At 47.6% G+C, this 25975-nt stretch overlaps 1 protein-coding gene and 1 long non-coding RNA gene across 6 annotated transcripts in view; one reads left to right on the plus strand and one right to left on the minus strand.

Moving 5' to 3' along the window:
- Positions 1-2149: 2149 nt before the first annotated feature.
- Positions 2150-9841, minus strand: LOC121077494. Its single transcript, XR_005824086.1, has 2 exons — positions 6917-9841; positions 2150-5383 (listed from the first exon to the last, which is right to left on the minus strand). It is a non-coding gene; the product is annotated as an uncharacterized LOC121077494 (long non-coding RNA).
- The window catches only part of GPC3 (glypican 3), a 149251-nt gene continuing 129608 nt past the window's right edge, over positions 6333-25975 (plus strand). For 4 of the 5 annotated variants that reach the window (XM_040572766.1, XM_040572770.1, XM_040572767.1 and 1 more), the window contains exons 1-2: positions 6338-6665; positions 14638-14799. In XM_040572766.1, the coding sequence (XP_040428700.1) occupies positions 6482-6665; positions 14638-14799 (346 nt within the window). In that variant the 5' untranslated portion in view covers positions 6338-6481. Of the gene's footprint in view, positions 6666-14637; positions 14800-25975 lie in introns of all 5 variants that reach the window. The other variant, XM_040572768.1, reaches the window with a different exon arrangement.

Genomic DNA, 25975 nt, shown 5'->3' on the forward strand with positions numbered 1-25975 from the left:
TTAAATGAACTAATTGGATCTGTGTTACTCATACATTTCTACCAGGAATATCTAATAAATGTGGAAATCCATTTGGAAATGAAGGTTGCGTCTTCATGTTCTCAGGACCTCAGAGATTTCGGGCATTTCAGCAGCAGCCTGAGCAAACGTAGCGGGAATTTGCAGCTTCCCTGTTGTCAAAGGCTTTTTGAAAGGTATGAACCTGAATGTCTCCATAACTGGCAGAAGTTGCTAAATGATGCAGCTTCTCTGTGGTATTAAATGGATGTTAATCCCTTGGAAGATGCAGAGACATCTCTTGTGCGTTGGTCTCTTTTGGTACTGAGGTTTTTAACTTCTAAGCCTCCTGTGCTCAACCGTTTTCATGTGTGAGAGCGGTTCCTAGCTCAGCCAAACCTCTTTCTCCCTAAAATCTTCCCTCCTGCTGTAGTTTCTCTTGCCTAAGTCATGAATTGGGACAAACACTTGAGAGGATGATTGCTCCACTCCACTAAAATCAGCAGGATATGTACCGCTGACCTTGGAGAAGGTGCAGAAAGAGAAAGGGGGGCACAGGGAGGAAAATTCACTTGGCTTTAAGCCTGTATTTTTTAAATTATTCAGTTTCTCCTAAAACAACCCATTGAACAATACATCGTGGTCACTTTTATTTCTAAATGCTTGCGCTTAGACTGAGATTTAAATGAAGTCCTAAGGTGCCGCTTAGGCTGGGTTTCCTCCGGAGATGCGCACCGAGCGGTGCCTCATTGCGAGCAGCTCCTTCTCGCTGCTGTCTTAGGGCTCTGGGTCTGCGTCTGCACAGCGGAGCACCAGGTGCTCCTGGTTGGGTCCCCACATCTCCACGAGACTGCTGTTAACAACCCCAAAGCACTGGCACTAACAAGCTGGGCCTTGTTTCTATTTGCTTTCTCCATTGCTGGCCAAGCCCTCCGGAGTAGTTTGTCAACAGCTTTATTCCTTCTTCATGAAAGTGGAGTTTTAGCCTAATTGCATTAATCCCTAGGTTTAGGGAAAACCTTTGAAGTGCCTGACACCAGAGCTGCAAGAAGGAGCAGTGGTGGTGACTGAACACAGCAGCTCGCTCCCCCTTTATTTCCCTCCTGTCCCCAAAATGTGCACACAAGGAGAGACGTGCATTCAAGGAGAATTTCTACTCGAGACAGCCTTAGCACAGGTGTGGGTTCGAGTCTTCTGTGAAAGTCTGTGGAGACTGGGGGAGTCAGGAGAATCTAGTTCCGCTTCCCACTTGCTGCTTCTCAATTTCTGCTTAATGTTTAATGACAATAATAGAAAGAAACCCAACCCTCAAAGAACTCTTTGAGAGGCCTGACATACGTGTGCATTGTGTGTAGAAATGTTTCAGCATTTAAAAACAAAATATATCTTCCTATGTAAGCTGGCTCATTACTGTAACTGATGGGAAATAAGACAAATGTGGATGTCTCGTGAGGCTCCTTTTTTAAAAACTCCTTTCTGCTGTGCTCCTCTACAGAGGGCGAAGCTTCCTCTGAAACGTGTCTGAGTGTCCAGCGGGATAATTAGTTGATGTTTGGAAAATGCCTTCAAACAGGCAAGTGCTAAATCTTGCTTTGTCTTATTAGATTATTTGGCTTGCGTGAGAAGGATGCAATCTTAATAGCAAAGCACTCCGAGATTTATTACTGTCCTCGCAGATGCAGGCGAGGATGCTAACGACAAGATGCCCAATGCACTGAGCTCCCAGTCTGGCCAGGCAGGAGGAGCACACCGGGGCTCACGTGTGGCTGCTGCTGGCATCACCTCTGGAAGGATCGAGCCATGGATGCAGCCAAAAAGCCCCTGATAAGCACAGGGACCTGGCCTCCAAAACTGGTGGGGCTGGAGCAGGGACAAAGCAGAAGGGAGCAGCTGGTGGTGTGGGGCAGGGCTGGCCTTCCCTTGTGCTGAGCTACTGGCTCCAGCAAATGATTCCTGGGCCGTGTCAGTGAGGGACAGGACTGCTGCACCCCTAAAATTTCTTGAGTTAACGGGTGTAAAAGTCACCCACTTGCTCTTACACCCCCAATACTTCTGATACCTCATTAACATGTGGTCAGAGACAGGTTCTGCATGAGCCTTGGAGATATACTCCTCTAATATATCTCTTCACAGAATTTTTGCATACAATATTGAGCATTAAAATAATTTAATAAGGCATAAATCAGGTTTTACTGCGGTGCCTCTGCATAGGAAAAAAGCGTTCCTGGAAAGGCACCTGAATACATTGTGGCCTCCTTCAGAGTGGGAGCAATTTATATATCCAATATAACTTCTGTCGGTTCCGCCGTAAATCCCAGCTCGAAGCGTGTGCTCTCCATGTTGTGCAGTGGGACTTGTTGTACAACGTTGTGCAGTGGTGCAACAGGACTGTGCGTCGCATCGTCTGTTGCTTCAGCTGCTTGCAGAGCTTGCTCTGTGCTATTAAGCCTGTGCTGGAGCGGGGAATCAGGAGTGCAGCTTTTTGCTGGAATTAAATCCAGAGTGCCTCCCACGCCTGTCCCAAAGCTGCCAGCAGGGCCGGTGCAGAGCGATGCCCTCTAATTTTGCAGCCCAGCTCCCCCGGCGAGCAGGCTGCCCGTGGCGTGACAGCCCTGGGCTGGGAACTGTCGGCACTGCTTTATTTTCATAGGTGAGCGCTCTGGGCTGATCCCCTCTGTGCCGTCTCCTGGCGGCATCTCTTCAGCTGACTAATCACTGGGAGATGATAAATGAAAATATCAGCTTGAGAGGTGTCTGCCCTGTGTTCCCAGCAGAGGCAGCAGTGCATGGTGAAATAGTTTTCTCCCATCTCGTCTGCTTTCATTCCCTCTGCGGGGCTGTGTCTAAAGTGATTTCTTGTGCCCTGTGCTCAGCCCTGGGAGAGCTGGAGAAGAGATGGCTTTTAAGCCACATTTGCCGTGCCTGTGCATTTTTAATTTTACAAAGGATGCAAAATCCTTAGATAACTGGAAGGTTAGCTGTGAACCTAGCTGCCCCCTGCAAAGCCTGTGCCTTATCCATGGTAAAGAGCTGGTGTGAAAAGGTCTGGCTCTGGCTGGGATCTTTTCCCATAAAATCTTCTGCAGTTTCAGAAAGTTTTCTGTCCTGCAGTAGGAGAGCAGACTTTTCAAACTCTTTGTAAATAAGGGAGACTCCCAGGACCGAAGGCAGAGATTTTCCATGGCTCTGGCAGGCATTTCTGAGGCGTGTGTGACTGAAACTGGCACATACTGGAAAGAAGTGCCAGCTCCGAAGATTCTCATTTTTCTGGACAGGTGAAGTGATTTGTCTGGGCACTCCTGATGTACAGCTCTATTGGCATCGGCAGCGTCTTCAAGTGATGCATCTCTCTGAAGGCTTCGCTGCTTCTGCTGTGTGATCTGCTCCCAACAAACGCACCGAGCTTGTGATTTATCAGCCGCTGCTTTTTGGGGTGAGGGAAAGGCTAATGCTTTATGGATCTATCAGCATACCTGTATGGTACAAGGAATACAATATCCTGCCAAAGAGGGAAGGGATGTTTGCTGCCTGGCAATCCATCATTCCTCCCAGTGCCCCGTGGCAAATGCACTTTTCTTTTTTCCATCAAACAACGCGTGAGTACTGCTATATCACAAAGAGCTTCTCCCTTCTCCTCCTCCACAAATGGTTATGGACCCCTGAAAATGCAGCTTCTGCAGGGTGCAGAATAAGATGGAAAGGGTTATTTTACCAGAGAGAAGCTGCCAGCACCTGCAGCTCTTGGTTTCTGCAGGGCATTCAAGATCTCAAGCGAGGCAGCTGGGCCAGAGTAAGCACAAGGGGATCCATCACAGCAGAGGTGAGAAAACCCAGCCACAGCGTGCCCATGTGGGCTGCCCAGTATGTGCCGAAAACACGGAGATGTGCCAACAGATGTTACAGGTCCTTCTTTTCTCCCCTGCCCCACGGTGGTTTCCTCTGCTGTAGGCAAGGCTCAGGCGGCTGTGTTGCCGTGGGGCTGGAGCTTGTTCATCCCTTTGGCAGGGGAAGAGCGAGGGAAGTGCGCTGAGAACCTGGCGAGCATCTGCTGGGGAGTACGGATCCCTCTCCTACATCTCTCCTTGGTGTTTTAATTGATTCAGAGTTTTCCCAGTGGAGAGCTTCGTAAGAGCATTTGATAAAATCAGCTACACATGATCCTGCCTCTCATTACTTACAGGCTTGAGGCAGGTAGATGATTAAGTGAAATTTTTATGGTGTGAGCAGTTGTAACAAGGGAAATTATCATCCTGGATGTGAGACAACGACTTGGCTCTTACTACGTCTGCTGGCAGCCAACTCACCCAGTGACTTTGCTTCTGATCTTGGAGCAAGTCGCTCGCTTTCTCCTCCAGGACAAACCCTCACACGCTGGAAGGACAAGTCCCACGGTTGTGCAGCGCTCAGGGAACAGCTCTGGACTTTCTCTGGGCCATTGCAGTGCTTGTGGTGGGGAGAGCGTCTGCAGTCGGCTGCTGAGGAATGCCTCTGCAGGGGCGTGGGGTGCCCTTTGGGCTCAGGACCATGGAGCATGGTAATATTTTGGGTCAATGAATGGAATGGGATTCACTCCCGTCCAGCTGCATTCTTGGGATTATTACCCCAAGGAAAGTCAGTAGTGCCAGAGAGAAAACTGCAGAAAATGAGTGAAAATCTCTTGCTCCATTGGAGAATAACTTTAGTTACAATTTGAGACTTTTTCTTCTGTCGGCGAACTTTGGGTATAACCTAAAACAGACGCTGAAAGAAAGCTGCCACTAGGTTTTGTTGTACGTTTCCACAAGCTTTAACTCCCTTCTGATATACCTCCTTGTTGATAAATAAACTTTATTTTTGCAGGGAGTCATTGTCAAGGTAATGACAGACCCCACTGTGAAGTCAGATCCAGTAAAGAGCAGTAATGTTGTTTTCTAATTTGGCTTGAAATCTCAAAGCACTCCCTAGTCTTAGCAGAGATACTAAATGCTGCCTATTTGGCACTGTATATAATTCTTTGCTATAATGGCGTGCTTGACAATATCTGTGTACTTACCTGGAACAGTAAAAGCCTGCTGTACTTAAATGAAATACACACAGCAGGTTTGAAGATGAATACAGGATATGCTTGAATGCCTTTTAGACAACTGTTACTCGGCCCATAAACATAATATAGATTGCAAGAGCGCGTATAAAGGAGTGCTTCAAATACCAGCCTTTGTGTTTTGCATTTCAGTCTAATTGATTCCTAACCCAAAGCAGTACTGTACCGGAAACCCAGGCTGTTGCATAAACATAGCAAATCCATCACTGAGTCAATGGAGAAGAGGCAGAAAAAGTACGTTAACTATCCAGAGCAGCACAGCTCTTGCGAGGCATCGCTCACGTGGCAGTATTTCATTGAAAGAACCTGGAGAAATGAGAGCACGTGGGGGATAAATCCTCACCTGTGTCACCGGGCACGCGCACACACGTCGCTCTGCTGAAATCGGGCGCGATTTGCACCGGGGAGCACCTGCTCCTGGGAGCAAAATGAAATTTCTGGGTCCCTCCCTCAGAGTTCCTGCAAAGCGGGACTTTGTGCTGCCTGGCTAATGGGAGTTTTGTCAGACGTGCTTACCGGCCACAATAAACCCGTAATAAATAGCGCAGTCTGTGGACAGCAACGGGCTCAGGCAGTCCATTAACCAACGAGACATGTTGCACGTTCCAGCTTATTACTCTCATATCCATAATATATTTTAACAATCTCTCCCTGGCAGGCGTTTTCTTAGAACAAACACTCAGGTCGGACTTTCATTTTTCATCCCTCTTCAAAATTCCAGCGTGAGAAAGAGCTGGTGGCAACCTATTAGCGATAATTTGATCCCGCATTCGCGCTGGAAATTTTAAAGAGATTTTTTTTTTCTTTTTTTTTTTTTTTTTTTCTTTTGCTTGCGCTTGCTCGCTCCCAGTTTTTCTTTGCAGAAGCAGCATCGAGCAGCCCGGCCGCAGCCCGGACAAACTGCTCTGTGAAAATAACGCTGTCCTTCCCATCGCTCGCTTCCCGCTTCACGCAGCTGCTTTGCTCCCTTCACGTTGCGGGCCCCTCGCAGGCGCTGCTGGGGGTTTGGGGTTCCCCTCAGCGCCCCCCTGCTCCCAGGGCACGGCGCCCGCCTGCGCTGCCCGGGACCCGCTCCCCCTCCCGCGCGCTGCCGGCGGCGGCCCCGCGGGGCAGGTGCGGGGCGCGGCGGGGCCAATGAGCGCCGGGGCGGCGCCGCGCGCGGGGCGACTCCCGCCAGGAGCGGAGCGGAGGGGCCAATGGGCGCGGGGCGCTGCGGGGCGGGAGCCAATGGGCGCGCGGCGGGGGCGGGGCCGGCGGTGGCGCTGGCGGGGCGCCGCGCGAAGGCGCGCGGGGCTGAGCTCCGCTCCGCGCTGCCCCGCCGCGCTGCAGCCCGGTCCCGGCGGGGCGGCCGGCGGCGTGTGCGGCAGCGCCTGCCAGCCCCTACCAGCCCCTGCCAGCCCCGGGATGATGTCGGCCAGCGGCCGAGCGGTGCCGCTGCCGGTGCCGCCGCTGCTGCTGCTGCTGCTGCTGCTGCTCGGTGCGCCGGGGGTCGCGCGGGCGGCGGGGGAAGCCTCGTGCCGCCCGGTGCGCGCCGCCTTCCAGGTGCTGCAGCCCGGAGCCAAGTGGGTGCCCGAGAGCCCCGTGTCAGGTGAGGCCCCCCCCCCCCCCCCCCCCCCCCCCCCGCCGCCCGTGGCGTCCCGGCTCGGCTAGCGCCGGTGCCCGCTGCGCCCTTCTTGGGGCCGTACAGCCCCCGGGCTGGACGGGGCGGGCGGGCGCTGCCTCCCAGCCCGGGTCGGGTCGTGCCTGGGGGCTGCGCGGTGCCCCCTCGGGGGCGAGCCGCCAGCGCGGTGCTGAGCTCCCCCGGGCGCCGTGCGGGTGCCGGCTGCGCGCCTGCCTCACCTGCGGGGCTGCTGGCAACCGTGCCTCGCTCCTGCTCGGAGATGTGAGCGAAATTACTGGATTCTCAGCGTTTTTGGTGGCCGGGGGCTGTCAGCATCCACAGGGTGCGCGGACGGGGCGGGAGGGTCGCGATAGTCGCGGTGCGGAGCTGCCCGGATTGCTGCCAGGCTCGGCTCGCTGCGCAGCGGAGGGTGCCTGCCTGAGGAGCTGGGGATCGGAGGGTGCGAAGGAAGAGGCAAGAGGCAGGGGACGTGCGGTGAGATCACCACCTAGCCACGGGCTGGAGAGCATCCTTGCGGTCGGTGCCGCACAGCCCCGACGTGTGAGAGCCCCTGCTGCAGCGCAGGAGGTGAAGGGAGCTGCGGGGTGGCACTGTGCGGGGTGTCTGTGGGTGCCAGTCCCCAGTCCTGCCATCCATAGCGATGCCTCGGCTTACCTACAGCTGCTGGCTCTGCAGGGAGGGTTTAGATGTACCTATTGGTACCCTTGTCCCTCTATCCTCGTGCCCCCTTCCCACAGTTTGGACGCTTTCCTTACTTCTCCCTTGGGAGCAGGAGCAGCGTCTCCTCTCTCCGCATCCCGCAGGGCCTTGGTCAGCAGGGAGGGAGGCAGCGCTGGAAATAACCTCGAGATGAGGTGGTTGCAGGGAGGGGACAGGGCTCCTCTTATTGCTGTTAAAATGACACTTTCGGTTGCCTGTAATCAAATAAGTGTTTTTCCCTGCTCCTGTGGAAGCAGTGGAACGCCTGCTTTGATCCCTAGATAACCTGAGCGTGGTTTCACAGGGCGAGGCGCCGGGGTGGCAGCCGGAGATGCTCCCGCGGGGTTGCTGCAGGCTTTGCCGCGGGGTTGCAGGGGCTGTGCCTTCGCCCGGGCCTCCTGCTTCTCCAGCGGTGCTCAGGCTCCCCGGGAGCCCCAGCTGCTGCCCTGGTCTTTGGGGAGGTGAAAGGAGCCCCCTTGCCTCGTCGCAGCCCCCGTGGGTAGCCAGTTCCGTGTCCCCTCGCAGGGCGGGTGTTGCAAGTGAATGCCTCCAGCTTGTTACGATGATAAAGTTCCCACATTTCAAATTGAAAGTGGATTTTGCATTTGCTTAAGTACATAAACTTGATCATAATTAAAGCAATGACTGCTTGCTTATACCTTGGGTCTGGCCCGTCTTGCATGACTCTGTGTAGTAATTACACTTCAGAGCACTCGCTTCTCCTAGTAGCAGCTGCATAAATCTCAGTAATAGGGGAGCATCACTCAAGAAGTATTTTCCAGGCTTCAGTTTAGTGCTTTATTTCTTTCATACATCTGTCAATTAAAAAAAGTTCTGGAGTTCCCAGTCACAAAACACCGCCGAATTGATTCTGGGAGCCTTTGCCTATAGATCATATTAGCCTGGAGAAACTGAGTGTTTAAACAACTTATTTTAAATGTGGGTTTGTTTTATCTTTTAACACAAACAGAAAAGCATGACTTCTAGTATCCACGTACTGCATTATGAGCAGCTGTGGCTGAAGGTGTAAGTCTAGGAAACATAGCAGAGTTGTAGCGCATGCAGGAGAAATGTCACAGGGCTTCATTTTACTGGATCGGCGGTGTATGGGCTGGGGGGGACGTCGGCACAGCGCTCTCATAGGGGAGCCCAGCTGTGTCAGCTTGATACTCCTAATTTAAGAAAAAAAAAAAAGCAAGGGAAGTGTCGTGCTGTTTCATGACTGGTACTAATGCTACAGGAGAAATGCTGGCTGGAGGCGTGCATTAGGCAGCGAGCAGGGACTCGGTCTCCTCTGGTACTGCAGCCAGCGGTCCAGGTTTTTGCAGCTCCGGACCGCGCTTTGGCACGCCTGCACGGTGGCAGGGAGCAGCAGGACCTGACGTCTGTCAGCTGCGGCTGGCTCCTCGGAGGGGTGGGAGGATGCATTTCATGCCAGCAGCTCGGCTCGAGCTCCGTGAGATGTCTTATGCTGGAGGGCAGAGAAGGCAGGGTGACGGGAGAGTGCTTTTTATAGGCTTTTCTGCAGTTGAGACTTAATGCCAGCCCGTGAGCCAGCGTGCGGTTCTGCGCCGGGATAGCTGCCTCGGCTGTTCACGCTCAATAATAGCTAAATTCTCTTTTCTTACACTGCCTGTCTTTGTTTTCTTCTTCCTTTTGTCTTTTCCTGCATAATTTCTCATGTAGAAATAATAACTTGAATTTCCATTTTTCCTGGTCTGTTTCTTCTCTCATGTTTGCTGTTCAGATCGCTTTGTGTTCCTGATGACACTCTGGATAACCAGACTGGTGCAAGTGGGTTACTGCCTCCCTTAAGCGGATAATGTCCCATGCACACTGTGTGTAGAGCCTTCTTACTGCAGAGCCCTTTCCTCTTCCTTTTTCCTTTTTTTTGGCAGTTGTTTTGTGCCGAGGGATTTTTCAACCTGAAAAATACAAATCCCAGCTCTCCCCGTTGGCTGCAGCGTACCTTTGCTTGTGAGCTGCCTCCCTTTGTACTCCTCTTCCATTCTGCTTTTCCGGAGTGGGACTAATGGTCCTCCTCCCCGTGCAGCCTTTCTGTTCAGCTTAGCGTGGTAGTTTAAGATCTTAGTTTACTAGATAATTGAGTTTTCTGTTCCTAATTATTTCAGGCCTGCAAGTTGCTCTCTTGATAGTTAAGAGAGCAGGAGCAGAACCCTAAAATTTAGTAACCTCCTCAGGCAGTGATTTTATAGTGAGATCATTATTATTTTTTTTTCCAGGGGTTAATTATAACATCCTGAATAGTGTTCTTCAGAGCCTTTGGAATGGCTGTAGCATGTGTGCATGTGACTGTAATAAATGTGGATGGTGAGTGGCTACCCACCAATTAACACCATATTTTTGAGGCGTGTCGTTGATACATTTTTTACATCTGTTGAGAGGAAACTCTTACATGGCAAAAGCTCTCTCTTTTCTTTATAACCTCTTTTAAATGATGTGGTGTTACGGAGCGGTTGTATTTGCGTGGCAATTTTCTGGCCGACTTTGCAAGACTTCAGAAAGAATCCAGTCGTGAAAGGCGAGAAGGAGCAGAAGATAAAGGATAATCAAGTAGTAATAAATATCCCATGTAGTGCCCGTACTGTTCCAACTTTAATCATCTATTGAGCAAGGTTGTTTTATAATTTATATCTCTTTAATTAGGTTTTAAAAAGATCAGCACTTAACCTGGGTTCTGAACAGCCACATTTCCTTCCCTCCTCAACGATGAGCATTAAAAACAAGTGACAGATGCTTGATTACGAAGTGGCATAACTTAAAAGAAAGTTTTTAATAATAATTAACAAAAAGTCTTGAAACAGCGGGGGGGAAAATCCACTGTATTTAAAGATTGAATCGCTGCTTTCACCTGTTTAAAACATGCTGCTGGTTGTGAAACGATTAGGGAAAGAAAACTAGCCGAAAGCAGCAGCTTTCCTATAGGAAATATGAACAAAGGGGCGAGATGAAGCCTTTTGGATGTTTCCAGCCTGCAGAACATGAGCGGCAGCACCCCTCCCGTCGCGCGGGCAGGCTGCAGTAATGTAATGTTAACCAGGGACGTGATCTTATTTTGGCAATGCCTGCGGTATGTTTTGTGGGAATGTTGATCTGATTTAAGCTTCTGTTGGATCTGGTAGGCTCGTGCGCCCCAGGGAAATGCACGGCTTGTCTGCTGGTATCTGGTGACAGAGCTGGAGTTATCCTGGGCTGCTTAAAATCAAAATACAATCCCTCAGCCTCGCTAAGGAGCTCGAAGCTGCCTGTGGATGATCTCTGTGCTTTTTTTGACATGTAATTCACTGAAATTATTTTTCACTTCTGCTGTACTAACCACCTGTCTGTGGGAATTGTTTGACTTTGGTCTGCAGTTTAGCGCTTGTAATTCACCACTACCCGTTCCTTGGCTAAAACTCCCTGCCCCAGAAGGAGGGGGGAAGATTCAGGGTGCTCCCGAAATGACTGCCGCGGTAGAGAGAGTAGTTCTGTCAGCTAGGAACGTATGCAAAATTACCGGAGCACTTACACTGCTGCTCCCCAAGATGGCATAAATGGTCCGGTGCTGTAACAGTGCCTTGTGTCTGTGCTGTGCCCGTGGAAGGGGCCGCATCCTGCTCTTCTCACCCACGGCAGCTGTATTTCAGAGGCTCCTGGGCGTAGCATTGCATCAGTGTCCCTGGGCTTGCGAAGACTGGTATGTGGGCGTCCAAATGCAGTTTGTTAAGTGTTGGAGTAACTCGTGAGGCGTTTTCTTTCCAAAAATGAAATTGTAATGATCTATAGCAAACAGAGGAGGTCATCTGCAGGGGCTGAGTCTGGAATTACGAGGTGTAATGGCTTGAAACTTAAAGAAAAAGGGGTGTGTGTAGGTTGGGAGATAGAAACAATCTTAACAGTAAGGGCCATTAAGCAGTGGAATGGGCTTAGCTATCGCAAGTCAGAGCTATCACGGAGGTGTTTGAGTTAGATAAAGTGCTGGAGGGGGTGGATTGGGAGGCAGGGGTAGGAGTTGATGACTCGCAGGATGTTTTCCATCGCCTTTACGGAGCCAGAAACGTGGGGCAGTTTAATTCATCCCAGAGTCTGATTCTCGAGCTTGCAGTAAGCTTCCAGGCGTCAGAGGCTCCACGTGGGCCCCAGTGCTGCGCTTCAGGAGCGTGCGGGGTCTCGCGGCTCCAGAGGGTGGGATGTGGGATCTGGGGCTCTTGGGTGGTGCTGCTGCAGCAGCACAAGGGCAGAAAAGGCTCCTCCAAGCGGCAGCATGAATGAAACCCAAGCTTAGCTGAGATCAAAAAGCACCGTTCCCGTTTCACTGATGTCTCAGCTGGGGTCAGAGGCTGTGCTGGTGGCTCCTGGGCGTCAGAGGTTCCCATCCTTGCTGTTGGGACTTACAAACAGGGCTGCTGGTCTGCTCTGTGTCTGGGAAAGCCGTATACAGAAACAGGTGGTGGATGGAGCCTGGCCCCACTTCTTGGGCCTTCTGTAGCAGTGCTTTGCACCAAAAGGGACCTTGTCCCTCGTGGCTAATAAGAGCCTGTCCTGCCTGTATTGACCTGTTGCTTTTACTGTGACGTTTCTGGTCAGCGGTGTTAGTTGGCTATCTCTGTAAAACGTTTTAAGCTGTCAGAGTTAATTCCTGGGCTCTTTCCTCCTCCTCCGTGATTGCTCTGCTGCAGCATGTGTCTGTCTCTTTACTTACTTCACAAAAATAAAAATCCATTTAAGGGGAGAAATTGGCTTAATTGCTAAAAAGAAGGATGGGAGATGAGCAGGTGACCTTGCTGCTTCCTATCCCTGGCTCTCGCTTGCACAGATCTCTTAATTGCCAGCTCTGATTTTCTATATTGGTATTTCCATTAATCATGGAAGGCTTTTTTTAAAAAATTTGAAATGTGTCTTAATATAATAAATGTAGGAGGAAATAAGCTTCATATTAACAAGAAATTCATGGCTGTATTGTAGTGTTAAAGGAACCATGCTAAGCCTTTTCGCGGTGTAAATTAACTCAGATTTGGTTTTAAAATACCTCTTTAACTTGCTGTTATATAACCACTTCTTTCATTAATGCAGTGTCTTGCTGCCACATGATTTTATGGGCTCTGTTATTTTTTCGGTGTGGGAAATACCTGTCACCATGCTCCTTTTGAGCAGGTTAGCTCAAACCGACGAGACTTGGTCTCTGGATGTCTGCAGCACTGTCTCTGTGCAAGGGCTTTATCAAGAAATTCATGCTGTGTGCCCCGTTTTGCAGAAGGGGTAACTGAGGCAGTGGTAGGGATGGTGTTGAGGCTCCCAGTGTGGTAACAGCATCCTTCTGCCCCTTTGCCATGCACTGTTTTGCAGCAGCTGCAGGACTTGTATTGGTCCTTGTAAGCTCCTTTCCACATGTGAAATGCATGTTCCAGATGAAGAGTTTCATGTGTTTTTTCTTTTTTCTTCACCCCCCCCCCAGACTGTGTTACAGGAAGGAATGGGGGCTAGAGGGAGGAGGGTTTCTGCTGTGAGCCCTGACAGCTGGTTTTCCCTTGGCACTGTGCATGACTCTTCTTCAGGAGGTACACGATTGAACTGACATTAATATTAATTCTGTTCTTCTAAAGTACACTTAGAAAAGTGACTTTTGACACTTTATAGTAATTAGAGAGAATGTGGTAAAACACTCTTAAGGTAGGAAGGAGAAGGAAACCTGGAAGGATGCATAATCGTCCCAGAGCAAAGATGTAAATTGCTGAACTTGCTCAACTGCCTTCTATTAAGGAAGAAAGTCTGTAGCAATGGGGAGGACAGAGCAGGAGCTGAGGCGTATATGGAGCATTCAGCCCCATCTGGGCTGTCTGTCATTTGGTTTGGGGATGGTTTCCTAATCCCATTTTTAGGCAGTGCTGAGCCTAACGGGGAGCTACTCTGATATGCCTGGAGCATGCTACAATTTAGGTGGCAGTGACTGTGAAATGAAAGGTTCTTGCTGCTATCTGGCCCTAGATAGTTGTGTCTTGGTGTTTTAATGGTGTTGTTGCTTACTGTCTGGCTTTATAATAGCATCATCAAATTAAATGCGTTTTGCACGATGAGGGCTATTTGCTCTGATATGTGCTTGCTGCCCTGTTTGTGTTTGCAGGACCACAGTTTACTACTGAAAGTTGATTGAGAATGTGACTTTTTGTTGCTGCTCTTACAGTTCACCTGCTTCACCTTCTCTTGGTGTCTGAACCAAAAGGATGATTTTTTTTTTTTCCTAGATGTTATTTATGACCTATTAGGCAGCAACTCTTCCTAAAATGTAAGCTAATCTTTCTTCCTGCCTCCAGGAGTGACAGCTTTGGGAAGGCTTTTGGGAATGTCAAAAACCAGGGGTTAACACTGCTGACCAGTGCTTTGAAGCACAGCTTGAGATGCAAGAGCAAGCAAAGGTCCTCTTGCTCTTGTTCAGTGCTGGTTGCTGGACAGAGGAGCTGCCCATATGGCTGTGCAGTTGCACGTCTGCCTGTTGCAGGGCTCAGCGTCTGCCTCGGGGTCTGTCCCTCTGCACTGGGACTGGGAAAAGTGAAGCGGTGAGCCTTGGGCTTTGCCTTTTGCAGTGGAGGAAGGATTGGAACTGGTGAGAGGGCTCAGCTGCATACACCTTAAAAGTCTGTACTAAAAAAAAGCGAAGCAAATCATTATTCTTGTGGCTCCCTATTGTTACTAGCAGCGCTGTGCATGCAAAAGGATGGAGATCACAGGAAAATAATACAGTTACTTGTCTTAAGCTAGTTGTTTAAAGTCTCTGTGCAAATTACAAGCATAGTCTGTATGTTGGGCTACATGTGTTGCTCTATTCATTGTAATCCACAGCTTCAAACCCTGGTCCATTTTTCCATCTACCACACCATCTCTTCTGGCTGCCTGCAGCTCCTTACCAACGCACTACCGGGCACATGGGAGGCAGCAGGGCGATGCTCTGTATCTCCCGGCTCAGCACCAGCACATCTGTGGATGGAGTGCATGGGAGCTAAAGCAAGCATCGCATTGGCATGTGTGTGTAACAAACTCTCGGGGGCTATTGCTCAGCAATCCTGGCTCTCCCTTATCAGTCCTCTCCTTTGGCTGAGCTGCTTGCTCAGGACAAATTCCAGAAAATTCATCCGTTTGCCCAAACAGTAATTGCAGTGATACCAACGCATGGAGTAGGTTTCCTCTATGCTTGCAGCAATTCTACATCCTCATGCAAGTTTTCTACTCCTGTTTGTGTCCCTAGGATCAGATCTGCAAGTATGTATCCCAAAGGGCTCCACGTGCTGCTCGAGGAAGATGGAAGAGAAGTACCAGGCAGCGGCCCGTCTGAACATGGAGCAGCTCCTGCAGTCTGCCAGCATGGAGCTGAAATTCCTTGTCATCCAGAATGCTGCCATCTTCCAAGGTGAGTGCTAGGGGGTGGTCCAGACATGCAGAAGGAGAAGGCAGTTCTGCTCCTCTTCCTGAGCACTTGGCAATCAGAAGCCCATGTGGCTGAAAGCCTTCCCTTCACTTTTATTTTTCGTATATATATTATGTATACTTATATGGAAAAAAAAAAAAAAAAATCTCTTCCTCATCTTCAGGAATGATTTGCTTTTCTCATCTTATAAGGAAAGACAGATTTGTATTTTGGTTATGTGCTGCATGAGGTTTGTTCCAGCATCCTTCTTGCCTGTGCCTGCTTGGATCCCCAGGCATGTGGCTGAGCACTAGCCCAGAGCCAAAGCTACTGCCTGTGAAAGCCTTTGCTCTTGGTTGCAGTCCACTGACTTATTGGGAGCATGTCCTATGCTCCTCTTCCACCTTTCCCAAGGTTTGTGCGCGCTGCCTGTTTCCTCTGTCCTGTATCCCAAGCCACATCCTCCAGGCAGAGGTAAAACCACTCACAGTGTGGTTTTGGAGCGCTTTCACCATGAGAGAGATGTTTGGGTTCTCTCTCTGCTAGGGGCTGCTGTAGGGGGGCAGTGGCAGTGCTGTTGGAGGACTGTCCCGCGTAGGTATACCCACCCTCTTCCCCTCTGAAAAGACAAAGCTGTGGTGTGGGCATTGCTGCACATGAAAGAGCTTGTGTTTATCAATAAATAATACACCTGTTTTGGTGTATGGCAGCTCCACAGAGCTTGTCCTAAATATTCCTGTAGTTGAAACAGCAAGTGTAAAACTAAAGACCAAGCCACTTCATGTGCAACCTTAAAAATAAATGGAAACACACTTCTACAAGAATTAAACAATTTGCACAAAGTACCATCTTGCGGGATTCTGGCAGTTGCAGGTTCTACCATGTTGCAGTAATGTCATCTGGTTGTAACCTCAGTGTAACGCCTGCTAAGCATCTAAACTTCGTGTATTTTTTAATTGGTCTCTGCCACAAAAAAAAAAAAAGTTGTTTATTTCATGTGGAGGGGAAGAGATTGCCATGTTCACAAGTGTGGTTTGTTGTGTTTGACGAGGGCTGTTTAAGCACTTGGTAACCTCATGCCATGTTATATAGTAGCACCTCTCTTCTCCTAACAATAAGGTGATGTATTGTCGTTTTAGCAAAACTGACCTTTAACAAATATTTTCTATTCTGGATACATGCCAGTTTGTATTACTTAAATCTGTAATCATTTTTATGGCCTTTACGCAAGCAAAACTTTTTCCACCCATGGTTAATGTGCAGTAAAGTGATTGCTTGTTTGTTGAGTGCTCTCCTATTGGGATTCCATCGCTCTATATTAATGGCATTTTTGCCTATATTTAAAAAAAGGCACAAGCAATCAAGCGTTTTTTCCTTCATGCTGATATTTTTGTAGGATAGTCTGACTTATTTTTATTCATACCTCGCTAACAGCAAGACCTGAAGCCTGTTGAAGTCTGTGGGATCATGGCAAAGCTCTGTTCTGGTCCACAACTGACTGGTGCAGTCTGTTGTGTTGTGTCTCTTTCAACATAAGATCAAATAAATTGCTGAGGAGGTAACAGCATTTTTTTTTTCATTTTTTTTTAATGCAATGGCAATTAAATTTCAATTCTGCTAAACAGAATGGGGTAAAACTAATGAGAGATTGGTTTCCTAGGCACTGGAAATGTAGACTAGTTTCAGAAATAGGGAGTAAGTTGTCTGGAATAGAAAGTCTCTACCTCCTCCCCTACCATTTGACATACACTGCAATTTTTGTATAAGAATGATACTCTGTGTTACATAGGTCGTGCTGTTGCTCTGCACTTTCTGCTTCGTTTTAAGAGAGTTGAATCCCTTGCTCTGATTTTTATTATTATTTACTGTGATTCCTGGCCATGAAAGCCCTGTCCCTGTGCAGGGGCTTTGGAGCTGATGTTAATCTGAAAAGCCTTGTTTTGCTGAATTGCTATTCTTTTTGGTGGGGTTGGGGAAAAAGCATTTAATTGAAGAATTTCTGACTGCTTCTGCTAATAAGAAGATCATGACTAATAAAAATACATTTTGTAATTACATTGTAGAAGAAGAATTTTTAACTGTAACCCTTGTGCTCACTTCAATTACATCGTATCAAATGTCTTGGATTTGGAAAGGGACAATTCATTAGGCTCTTACAATTGAGTACTTTTGTCTTTTAAATGTAGAGGCTTGAAATCTGTAGAATACTTTCTTCTTTTATAGGTGAATCTTTCGCTGCTTGTTTGTGCTGTGACAGCTGTGCCAGAGGCTGTCAGCTTTAGAAATATTTTGGACCCGACGTATGGCAGTCAGATTTCATGTTTCGTGGCACTGCTCATGGCATTGGATGGGTCTTAGGACATTGCTAAGGGCCTGGCAATGCGGTAGGAGGTGACAGGAGACTTCTGCCTATGTGCTCTTTGCTTTCTCCCACTTTGCCAAGGTGGGTGTCAAGAACATCTGGTTGCAGGTTAGAAAACATCCTTTTGTACTTGCCCAGCAGGGGTTGCATGATGTCTTGGGCTGCGCAGGACTGTTTTCAGCAACGGGGGGGATGCTGGAGCAATCAGGAAAGAGGCATTTGTGAGCCCCTGGGGCCCTCAAGCATCTCCTGTGCGTCTCGCTCCCAGGTGGTGGCTCTGCTTGACGTTTGGGACAGACCCGTGCCTGTCCTGTGACTTCAGGATTTGGGATGCATCCCAAAGAATGGGATAGCTCAAAGCCGTGCCACCTCTCCCGGCTGTGCTCTGGCGGGGAGAAAGCTCTTGGCGTGTCTTGTGAAGCGTCGGACCCCAGCGTTTGCGGGGGATCGTCCTGTGCCCAGGACGGGTAATGGCACCGCTATCTAGAGCAGGGTAATATGTTGGTATGGAAACCTATCCCAGCCACTCATATTAAAAACACAAACGTAAAACCCTTCAGAGTTCATTTTAATATTTTTAGCCTAGTATCTAAAGGGACTGCTAGTCTGACAAACAAAATCTCACCCAGATGTTATTATTTTGCACTAAATTTAATTTCTTCCTGCTGGAGCTAGAGCTGCATCTCTGTTGATAAAGATCAAGGGAAATTGTCTGGCATTTACTGAAAATCTCATCCAGGCCTATCTGTTACAATGTTCACTTAGCAAAGTTTATTAGATTATTAGTTTTAGACCCTTGGGCTTCCTCTTTATTGCAGTTAAGAAGGAAAAAATCCCAACAAAAAACCTTTCCTTCACTAAATTTAAATGGTACAATTAGCGCCTGGTCTTATCTTACAGGCATTTTTTAAAATTATGAAGATGATTTACGTAGTGATTTAATCCTTTGGAAACTTGCTGAGTTTGACAGTGTTAAAATTGATTGTAGCTGCCTCGACTGCAGTTAAATCTTACTCTAGGATTTCTCCGCGGGCAGGTTTTTTTCCTCGCTTTCATGCAGTGTAACCATGCTGCTCTTTGCATGTGTGCATGCTTCCCAGCTCAGGGTCTCAGCTGATGGCAGCTACAGCTGAACTGCATCAGCTCAGAACCTGCTCTTATCACTTTCTGAAAGTGACATTTAGTGTTGCTCCAGGGTTCTCATCCTGACTAATTAGGGAGTCAATGCTACAAACTTGCTGTGGCAAACAGCGAGAGCTGTGCCACAATATTCTTTTCTCCCACATCCTCTGACTTCAGATCTTGGCTTTTCAATGAGGAGGGATTTATGGCTCTGCCACCATTTTATGATTAAAATGACAAAAAAGCCCTAAATACTGCTGACTTTTCGTCAAAAGTTTGGGAATTTTCTTTCGAGTGGTCACTTGAATTCTCATCCTGCATATTGACACTATTGCACTATAGTTAACAGAAAATTAAAGCTATATCAGCTGCTCAAATGCAGCTTTCTTAATATACTCCTCCTAGCTCTTTGTCCAAGGGAAAAAGTACTCTTTAAAGAAGGTAGAGAATGCAGCGCTATTAAGCACAGAAGGACTCCCTAGGGAAGAGGAGCATCTGCACCCATTGCTTTGTGTAGGACTTGCTGGTAATCTTCCCCATCCAGTAAGCGTGACACACAGCAGTTAGCGCTCCTATTTCTAGGGACTGCTTTTGTGGGAGTAATGCAGTGTGCTCATGGGGAACGTTGCTTTCATTATTTTAAATGATTGCTTAAATAAGCTACCAGCAGGATCTCATGTTGTCCTTCTGCAGCCTCTTCTGTTGGTGCTAGTCAGACACTGGAGTGGCCTGTCTGCATGGTGCAAACTCTGGGTTGTCAGAGCATGTTGGTGCCTGCTCTGCTGTCTCCTTACAGTGATCGTGAGGTTGCTGGAGCCAGCGGGGTAGCAGTGGTGTAAATCCTGGCATGCCCCACAGGCCTGTTTCTGACTCTGAATCTAGCCTCCCCGCTGCTTGTGTGGGTGCAGGGCTTGCTTCCACCCCTTTCTGAAATAGCTCCTGTGGGGCAGCACGTGGCAGCTCCCAGCTCCGTGCCGTGGGGCTGCAGAGCTGCTGGGGCAGTGTGTGGGCTGCAGGGGAACCTGGGGTCGTGGGGGTGTAATTACCTGGGCTGGAAATTGGCCAGGATACTGTGGTTGAATCCCCCTTGATGAAAGCTTGCAGTCTTAAGACTCGCTCTGTTCCCTATCAAAGATGATGATATGTAACCCTCTGAAAATGGGAACTGGAATCCAAACAGAGCTCTGTTGGATACCGAAGGAGAGCTTGCAGGGGCTACGGAGATTTGAGGGGCTTTTGGGATGCCTGTTTCAGAGTAGTTTGTAGGAAGACTGCTCAAATCAGTATGGGTAAACCTTCGTGTATTTGTATGGTATTCTCTTATTCATAGGAGAATCCTTTTTTTTTTTTTTCACTCCTCTGGAGCTGAGGCCTCAGTGGTTCTGGCAGAGCAGCTGGTGTGAGAAGGACTTTGATTCATCTCCCCTCTTGTACTGCAGGAGGATAAAGGCAGAGCTGTAATTCTTAGTCCTACCAGGCAGCTCTGAAGGCTGTAAATCCTCCATTAGGCATAAATGCAGCCATTTTGGTTATTTATAGTTATTTACACTATCCATTCATATCTGTCAGGAATGAAGGCAATTCTGACATTGCAAGCTTCTATCAGGTTATCTTTAATCAGTTTAGAGGCACCTAAACCACAAATATATCAAATAGCCAATCCTAATGTCGGAGTTCTCTAAAGTATGACTGAATTATTTATTTTGTTATGATGAAAATGTCTGGGTTTTATTGGGTTTTCTTTGAAGAACTTGATTCTGCTTGAAGTCTGGAAGATAAAAGATCAGCGATTGTCTCTCCAAGTTTCTTATTCCGAATCCTTCAAGGCTTTTCATTTTTCACAAGCTGCTGTTACTACTTTAGAGTCAAGGTGAGGGAGCTGAGATTTCTTTTCTTCTATTAAAGAGGTTTAAGTATATAACAACTTTTATCTTTACTAATTATGCCTTGTACTTGTACATCCAGGATGCGTGCAGCATCAATTAGGTGAGAAGAGACCGGCTATGTGGTGGGAGCTATTGCACATTAATCGTCTAGAAAGATCCACTGGTACCACTGCTGCTGAGTAGAGCTTTTGTCTTATTTGGAATAGTTTAATAAAAGTGAAAAAGATTCTTAGTCAAATGTGATGTTAGTGGGTGGTCAGCTCAATAGCTGCAGGTGTGTTGTGAAAAATGCATGTGAAAATGCTAACTTTTGCTTGTGGGCCTGTAAAATAGTAAGCTGACATTTTAGAGTGGACTTGAATCAATTCATCTTTGTGAGGGAATATTAAAACTCTAATTGGACTTTGAGTCAATAAGCATTACAAACAGATCTCTGTACCACATGATAATTCCTGGTCCTGTTCAGTCCTCTGCAAACTGAAGTCTCGATGCATCCTGCTTTGCATCTCCACTGTAGCGCTTCTCTTCTTTGAAAAATCTCTTGATTTGTTGTGCAATGTTTTAAAAAAAAAAATTGTTAACGTTCATTTAAAATAGAAATAGTCTCACTGGGTCAGTTCAGGACAATATTGTGCCATTGGCAGCGGTTCCTGCCAGATGCTTTGGAAGCCCGAAGTTTGTAGTGGAAAACTATGGTGATATGTTTCCCTTGTTGATAACAGTGTTCTAAACTGATGATTACAGGTAGGTGGAAAGAGGAAAGAGCTGTCTGCATAATGAGATCTCCAGTTGTCAGTATTGGTCTATGGAGGTAATGTTTCCTTTCAAATAACCAGAACTTATTGTTCATAAATCACAGTTAATCTGTTTATTACACTAGCATACAAAGCTAGAAGTCTGAAGTGTGCTATAATGCTTAGCTTTAGGAGCAGAGCAGTAATAGTAACAGCAGTTTCAAATGATTTGAAATTAGGGGATCAGCAAAATGCAGAAGTTTGTGGAGGCTCTGGGCATTAAAAATGACTGCTGAGGATTGATGAGTTTCTTTAACAAATTGTAAAATCCATCATCCAGGAGTTAGGGCACGAAACTGCCCTCCTGAGCCGCATAAACCATGGGTTTGGAAGTATTGCATGACAGCACACAGTACCGGGAAGGGAGATTTTGAGAGATGCTTGTTTTTGCTTTTTTTTTTTTTTTTTTTCCTCTCGCTATCTGGAGTTAAATGCCACCACGGCATTGGTGCACAGCTTGCTGGCTCTGGGTGTGCTGGGTGGGGATTGCTCCCATGAGGAGCTCGTTGGTGTTGGAGCCTGAGATGTGACTGGAAGGGTGCAGCCCGTGGAGGACCTGGGCAGTTGCATGTGGTATGAGATACCTTTCCCATGTCCTGCCTCTCTTTAATTCCCCTGCAATTAAATACTGCTGACACTCTTCCTCTTGTCAGTGAAATGAGGCTTGGAGGTTAACGGGGGCTCTTCATAATTGCCTACGTGCTGCTTTAGTAATTCTTGGCACTTGGTGTCTGGGCTTGGGGGTCCCCAATATAGGGTTTTTGTGGGAATTCCTGGATACCTGTGGGCCTTTATTCTGCTACTGGGGAACTGTCCTCTGCCAGCTCTGCTGCTGCTTTTCTGCTGTGTAAGGGGATGGCGCTCATCTTCTTCTGACGGAGGGGAGGCATTGCCCACCTTGGGGCTGCTCCTTGGGTGGGAAGATCCTCTTGTTTGTGGTGCTCTGCTTCCATAGGAGATATGGTCCTCTTGCAAAGTGTACAACTGTAGGGAATTTGTGATGGTTTTTTTTTTCCTTTCCTAAATCAAACCTGTGCTTTGGGGTTGATGCTCTGCTTGTATGACAAACTGCAGTGTGACAGGAAACCTGCCCTCGAGGAGGGGATCCTTGCCAAGGCATAAGGAGGCATCTGGCTGGAATCTTTGCAGGGGAAGCGTGGCCTTGGCCGCCAGGTGCCTGCAGTGTCCCCCACAACTCTGCATCTGTATTCCTTCTCTCATGTGCTTCTGCATTGTGCAGTGCTGTAGTGCTACCCTGTCTCATCTGCTTCTGGACCCCTGCTGCAAAACGTGATCCTCTGTCTGTGCCACCCTGGAGGAGCGTGATTTGTGAGATAACCAGAGAGGGCTCACGTGTTCCTTTGAGCCTTCTGCTTCTACAAGGTGGGCTGTCTTCTCTAATTACGTTTTGAGCTGGGAGTTCTCCTGACAGTTCAAGTACTAGCATTCTCAAAATGCTTCCTAATGATATGAAGTAGTCAAATTACATCTTCAAGTGCTGTGTTACCGTTGAACGTGGTATTTGTAGAGCTGCTTGGTGCCATTGTCATCTATTTCCCTTGGTAATTCCAGTACAGAAATGGGCACACTGGTATCTTCCATGTCGTGGCCTGAAGGCATAAATAGAGGTGTTCTCGCTGCACAAAGCATTTAAAATGCAAACAAGCTCGCTTGCAAACTCTGGGGACGGAAGGGAGGAAGAAGTCTGCACCCAGCAGTAAAGGCAGGGGACTGTCTCTGTAAAGAGAACGTTTTGCTAGATTGTCATCTACTTTACTTTTAACAGAGCAATAAGATATAATGATGAAACGGCCAATGGCACATTTCATCTGAGGGAAATGAACTCTTGCTGAGCCAATTAAACTGTCAATACACTGCGGTTTCACGTTCCCTCTAGCGAAGTGGGTCACCTCAGGTGTGTTACTCACTTTGACTTTACCACTGATGTGAAATCAATTTTAGCGATTTATAATCTTTCATTTTACTATGAAAGTATATTAATCTGTTTTTTTTTTAAAAAAAAAAAAAAAAAGAAAAGAAAAGAAAACCAGCAGACTGTTCAAATGGGGCAAATGAGAGCTTTCTACATGAGAGTATGTAGCCAGCAGTGCCCCCTGGATTATTTGGACTGTAGAAGCCTGTGTAATTTTTGGATGCACTGGAGGTACAGACAATCCAGTTTTCAACCTCTGGACTTTTTACCTTCAGAAGTTCTGAAATTACAGGAGTGTTTTAGTCTAATCTTGCTCTACTCGACTCTAATAGTTTGAAATTGGCTTTATTCCTTCAGTACAGAAGAGGCATACCTTTCCGTACTCTTCCCAATATCAAAGAGCAGCAAAAAAACAGTGAGTGTGACAGACTCATAGTAAGTTCTGCTCATTAGAAAATGAAGCAGGCACATCTAGCATGAACAGCAGAGGTATCCCTGGCTTTGCATCCAGTTCAGAGCAGTGTGTCTGGGGCAGATGTTACCTAGAAACCCCCTTCATTCCAGTTATACTGGGAGTGAAGGTGTCTGTACTGTGTGGTGCAGCACCATTGCCCTGGGTGACCTTGTTGCTCGCTGCATGGATGTTGTTTCTTTCTGAGGTAGGTTTTGTTTTGGCAGCTTCCTGGATCTTCTGTTGTTTTATGGGGTGTTGGTGGATACTTGGTGTGCCTCAGAGAGGTGTTGTCCCTCTGGTGGTCCTTGCCCTGCTCCACCAAGCAGGGTGTGCCGAGAGCTCTGCTTTTCTCCGGAGTGGAAGCTTTACAGATTCATACAGCAAGGGTGACTACTTACGTAGCATTTGAGAGGTACAAGCCTGAGCAGTATGATTGCCTGGCAAGTGTGGTGATCTGAGCTGTGTTTAAAACACCTTGTTTTCCTCTTAAAATGAAATTTCAGCTTCAGATCTGTGGGTGTTGGAGGATGACCACATTGTTCTGTGCACTGAGTTGCAGGGTGGAAATTTCTGTGCACAGCAGGAGGGGGCCTGTCTCTCGTCTCCCTCTAAAAATACTGCATCTTGGAGTTGCTGGAAGAGTAAGAGTTTCCAGCCCCATTTTTGCATTATACATATTTACAACTATGTAGAGGGCTTGGGCAGATTCCCACACAAGTCAGGTGTGACCTCAAGGAAGCCTGGTTGTATCAACAGGGCTGGCAATGTTCTGACTGGGAGAAAGCCCTGGGGTGTATGCATAGGAAAAGACTTGCCTAACAGGGCTGAAATTCTTCATTTTTAGGCTGCTAAAGGCACACTGCAGCTCCTCTTTCTGTAAACTTGTTTACACAAGCTGTTGGGAACCTGGGAATCTTTGTCATAGCTGAATGTTTCAGGGTTTCTGGGAACTCAGCTGTGGTCTCTGTGTGGCTCCCGTGCTTCCTAAACACTGACCAAAGCTTATATGGCTTCCAGGACACCCTTAAACCTCTGTTTCCCTGCAGTAGGGCTGGGTCTTACAGCAAGGCGAGGGGGAGAGTGGCGTTGCATGGCAGCAGCAGGAACAGCGTTATCTCCTGCGCTGGTGACCAGCAGCTGCATTTGGTGTATGCGATCGGTTTGCTGGAGGCTTTCAGCATGGCTGTGGTCTGGGCAGGTGCTGTGCCTTTCCCTGCTGTTGTGGGGTCACAGGCAGCCCTCCTGCAGCTCTGTGCTGTGAGTGCATCTGTGCTTTGGTGCTGGCTGAGCTCGGTAATGGTCCGTGTGCTCACCTGTGCATCGTTGCAGCATGGCGATGGGGTCTCTGATAGTGCAGATAGGTGACATCCTTCCAGTTTGACATGACAGCTTCCCAGGGTTGATGGCTTTCTTAACTGATGGGCACAAACAAGAAGAGCCAAGGTGCAAGTTTTTTCTTTGCTCTGAAGCGGAGTTTGATCTTCCTCCCAAGAGACTGGATCCCTAAAGCTATGCCAGGACCCTGTTACTAGGGAGGGCTTTGTCTCCACAGCCCTCACTGGTGCATCCTCCCTGCAGAAAACAGCAATGTAATAGTTACTGTCTAGGTCTGTTGTGTTCTTTGTGGTAGGCTTTTTTTTTCTTCTTAAAGCCAGTAAGAAGATGAAACCCTTCTAGCTTTCTGATAAGCATAGGCCTAACAGTTTTTTTCCTCACGATCTCGATGCAAAAATCTTAATGACACTGCAGCTGATAGCAGCTTCTGTGCTACCTATGTGCTGAGGTCATTGTATGGATTGAAGACTGCAGTAAAAATCAATTCCAGTTGCTCCACTATGAATTAAGGAGCTGGTTGCAGCATGCCCAAAGTGTTTTCAGCTGTTTTGCACTGTAGATCGGTTCAAAACTACAACAGAGATCAGTGAACAGTATGGTGAAATGACTTTTTCTTTCCCTTCCCTTTTTTGTCCTTACTCTTTCCCCCACAGCTATAGTGCCTGGAATTGATGTTGGCAGGATGGCAGTGTCTTGGCATGCTCAAATCTTATGCTAAAAAGGCACAGGAAAATACTTGAGGATATAGTTATGCATTGATCTAAATAACTTCTTGTTCTGGATCTAGCAATGGTTAGACTGAGTCTGTAGCTGCTGCAGTTTGCACACCAGCTTGCATTCTCTGCATGTTTTTGGTGTGATGCTGGTTTGGGCATATTTTCGCCATGTAACAATGGTGGGTGAGCATTGTGCTGTGAGCTGGACAGCTGGGCTTGTGTGTGGCAGTTGGTGCTGCACAGAGGATGAGTGACAACTGCCATGTGAAAGCAAATGCGTTTCCATGAAGATGCACCTGTGAATCAATGCATCTTTTCTGACAGGTGGAATGTAAGAAGCACTGCATATTTAATATTAAAAACAAAAACAACAACAACAAAAAAGATGGAAAAAAAGATCCAAATTTGTGCTTGGGGGGAAAAAAATCACAAGTCTGGTTAGAAAGTGAAGATTAAAAAACCAGACCTCATCTCGGAGGGAAAACGAACAGCAGTGTGGATCAATTGTAAATGAATTATGTTGCTGATTAGCTCTTCCCAAATTTGTTAACTTTAAGTCAGAAAATCTATGATTGAG

Source organism: Cygnus olor, chromosome 13, assembly GCF_009769625.2.
Source record: "Cygnus olor isolate bCygOlo1 chromosome 13, bCygOlo1.pri.v2, whole genome shotgun sequence".
Classification (NCBI taxonomy): Eukaryota; Metazoa; Chordata; class Aves; order Anseriformes; family Anatidae; genus Cygnus; species Cygnus olor.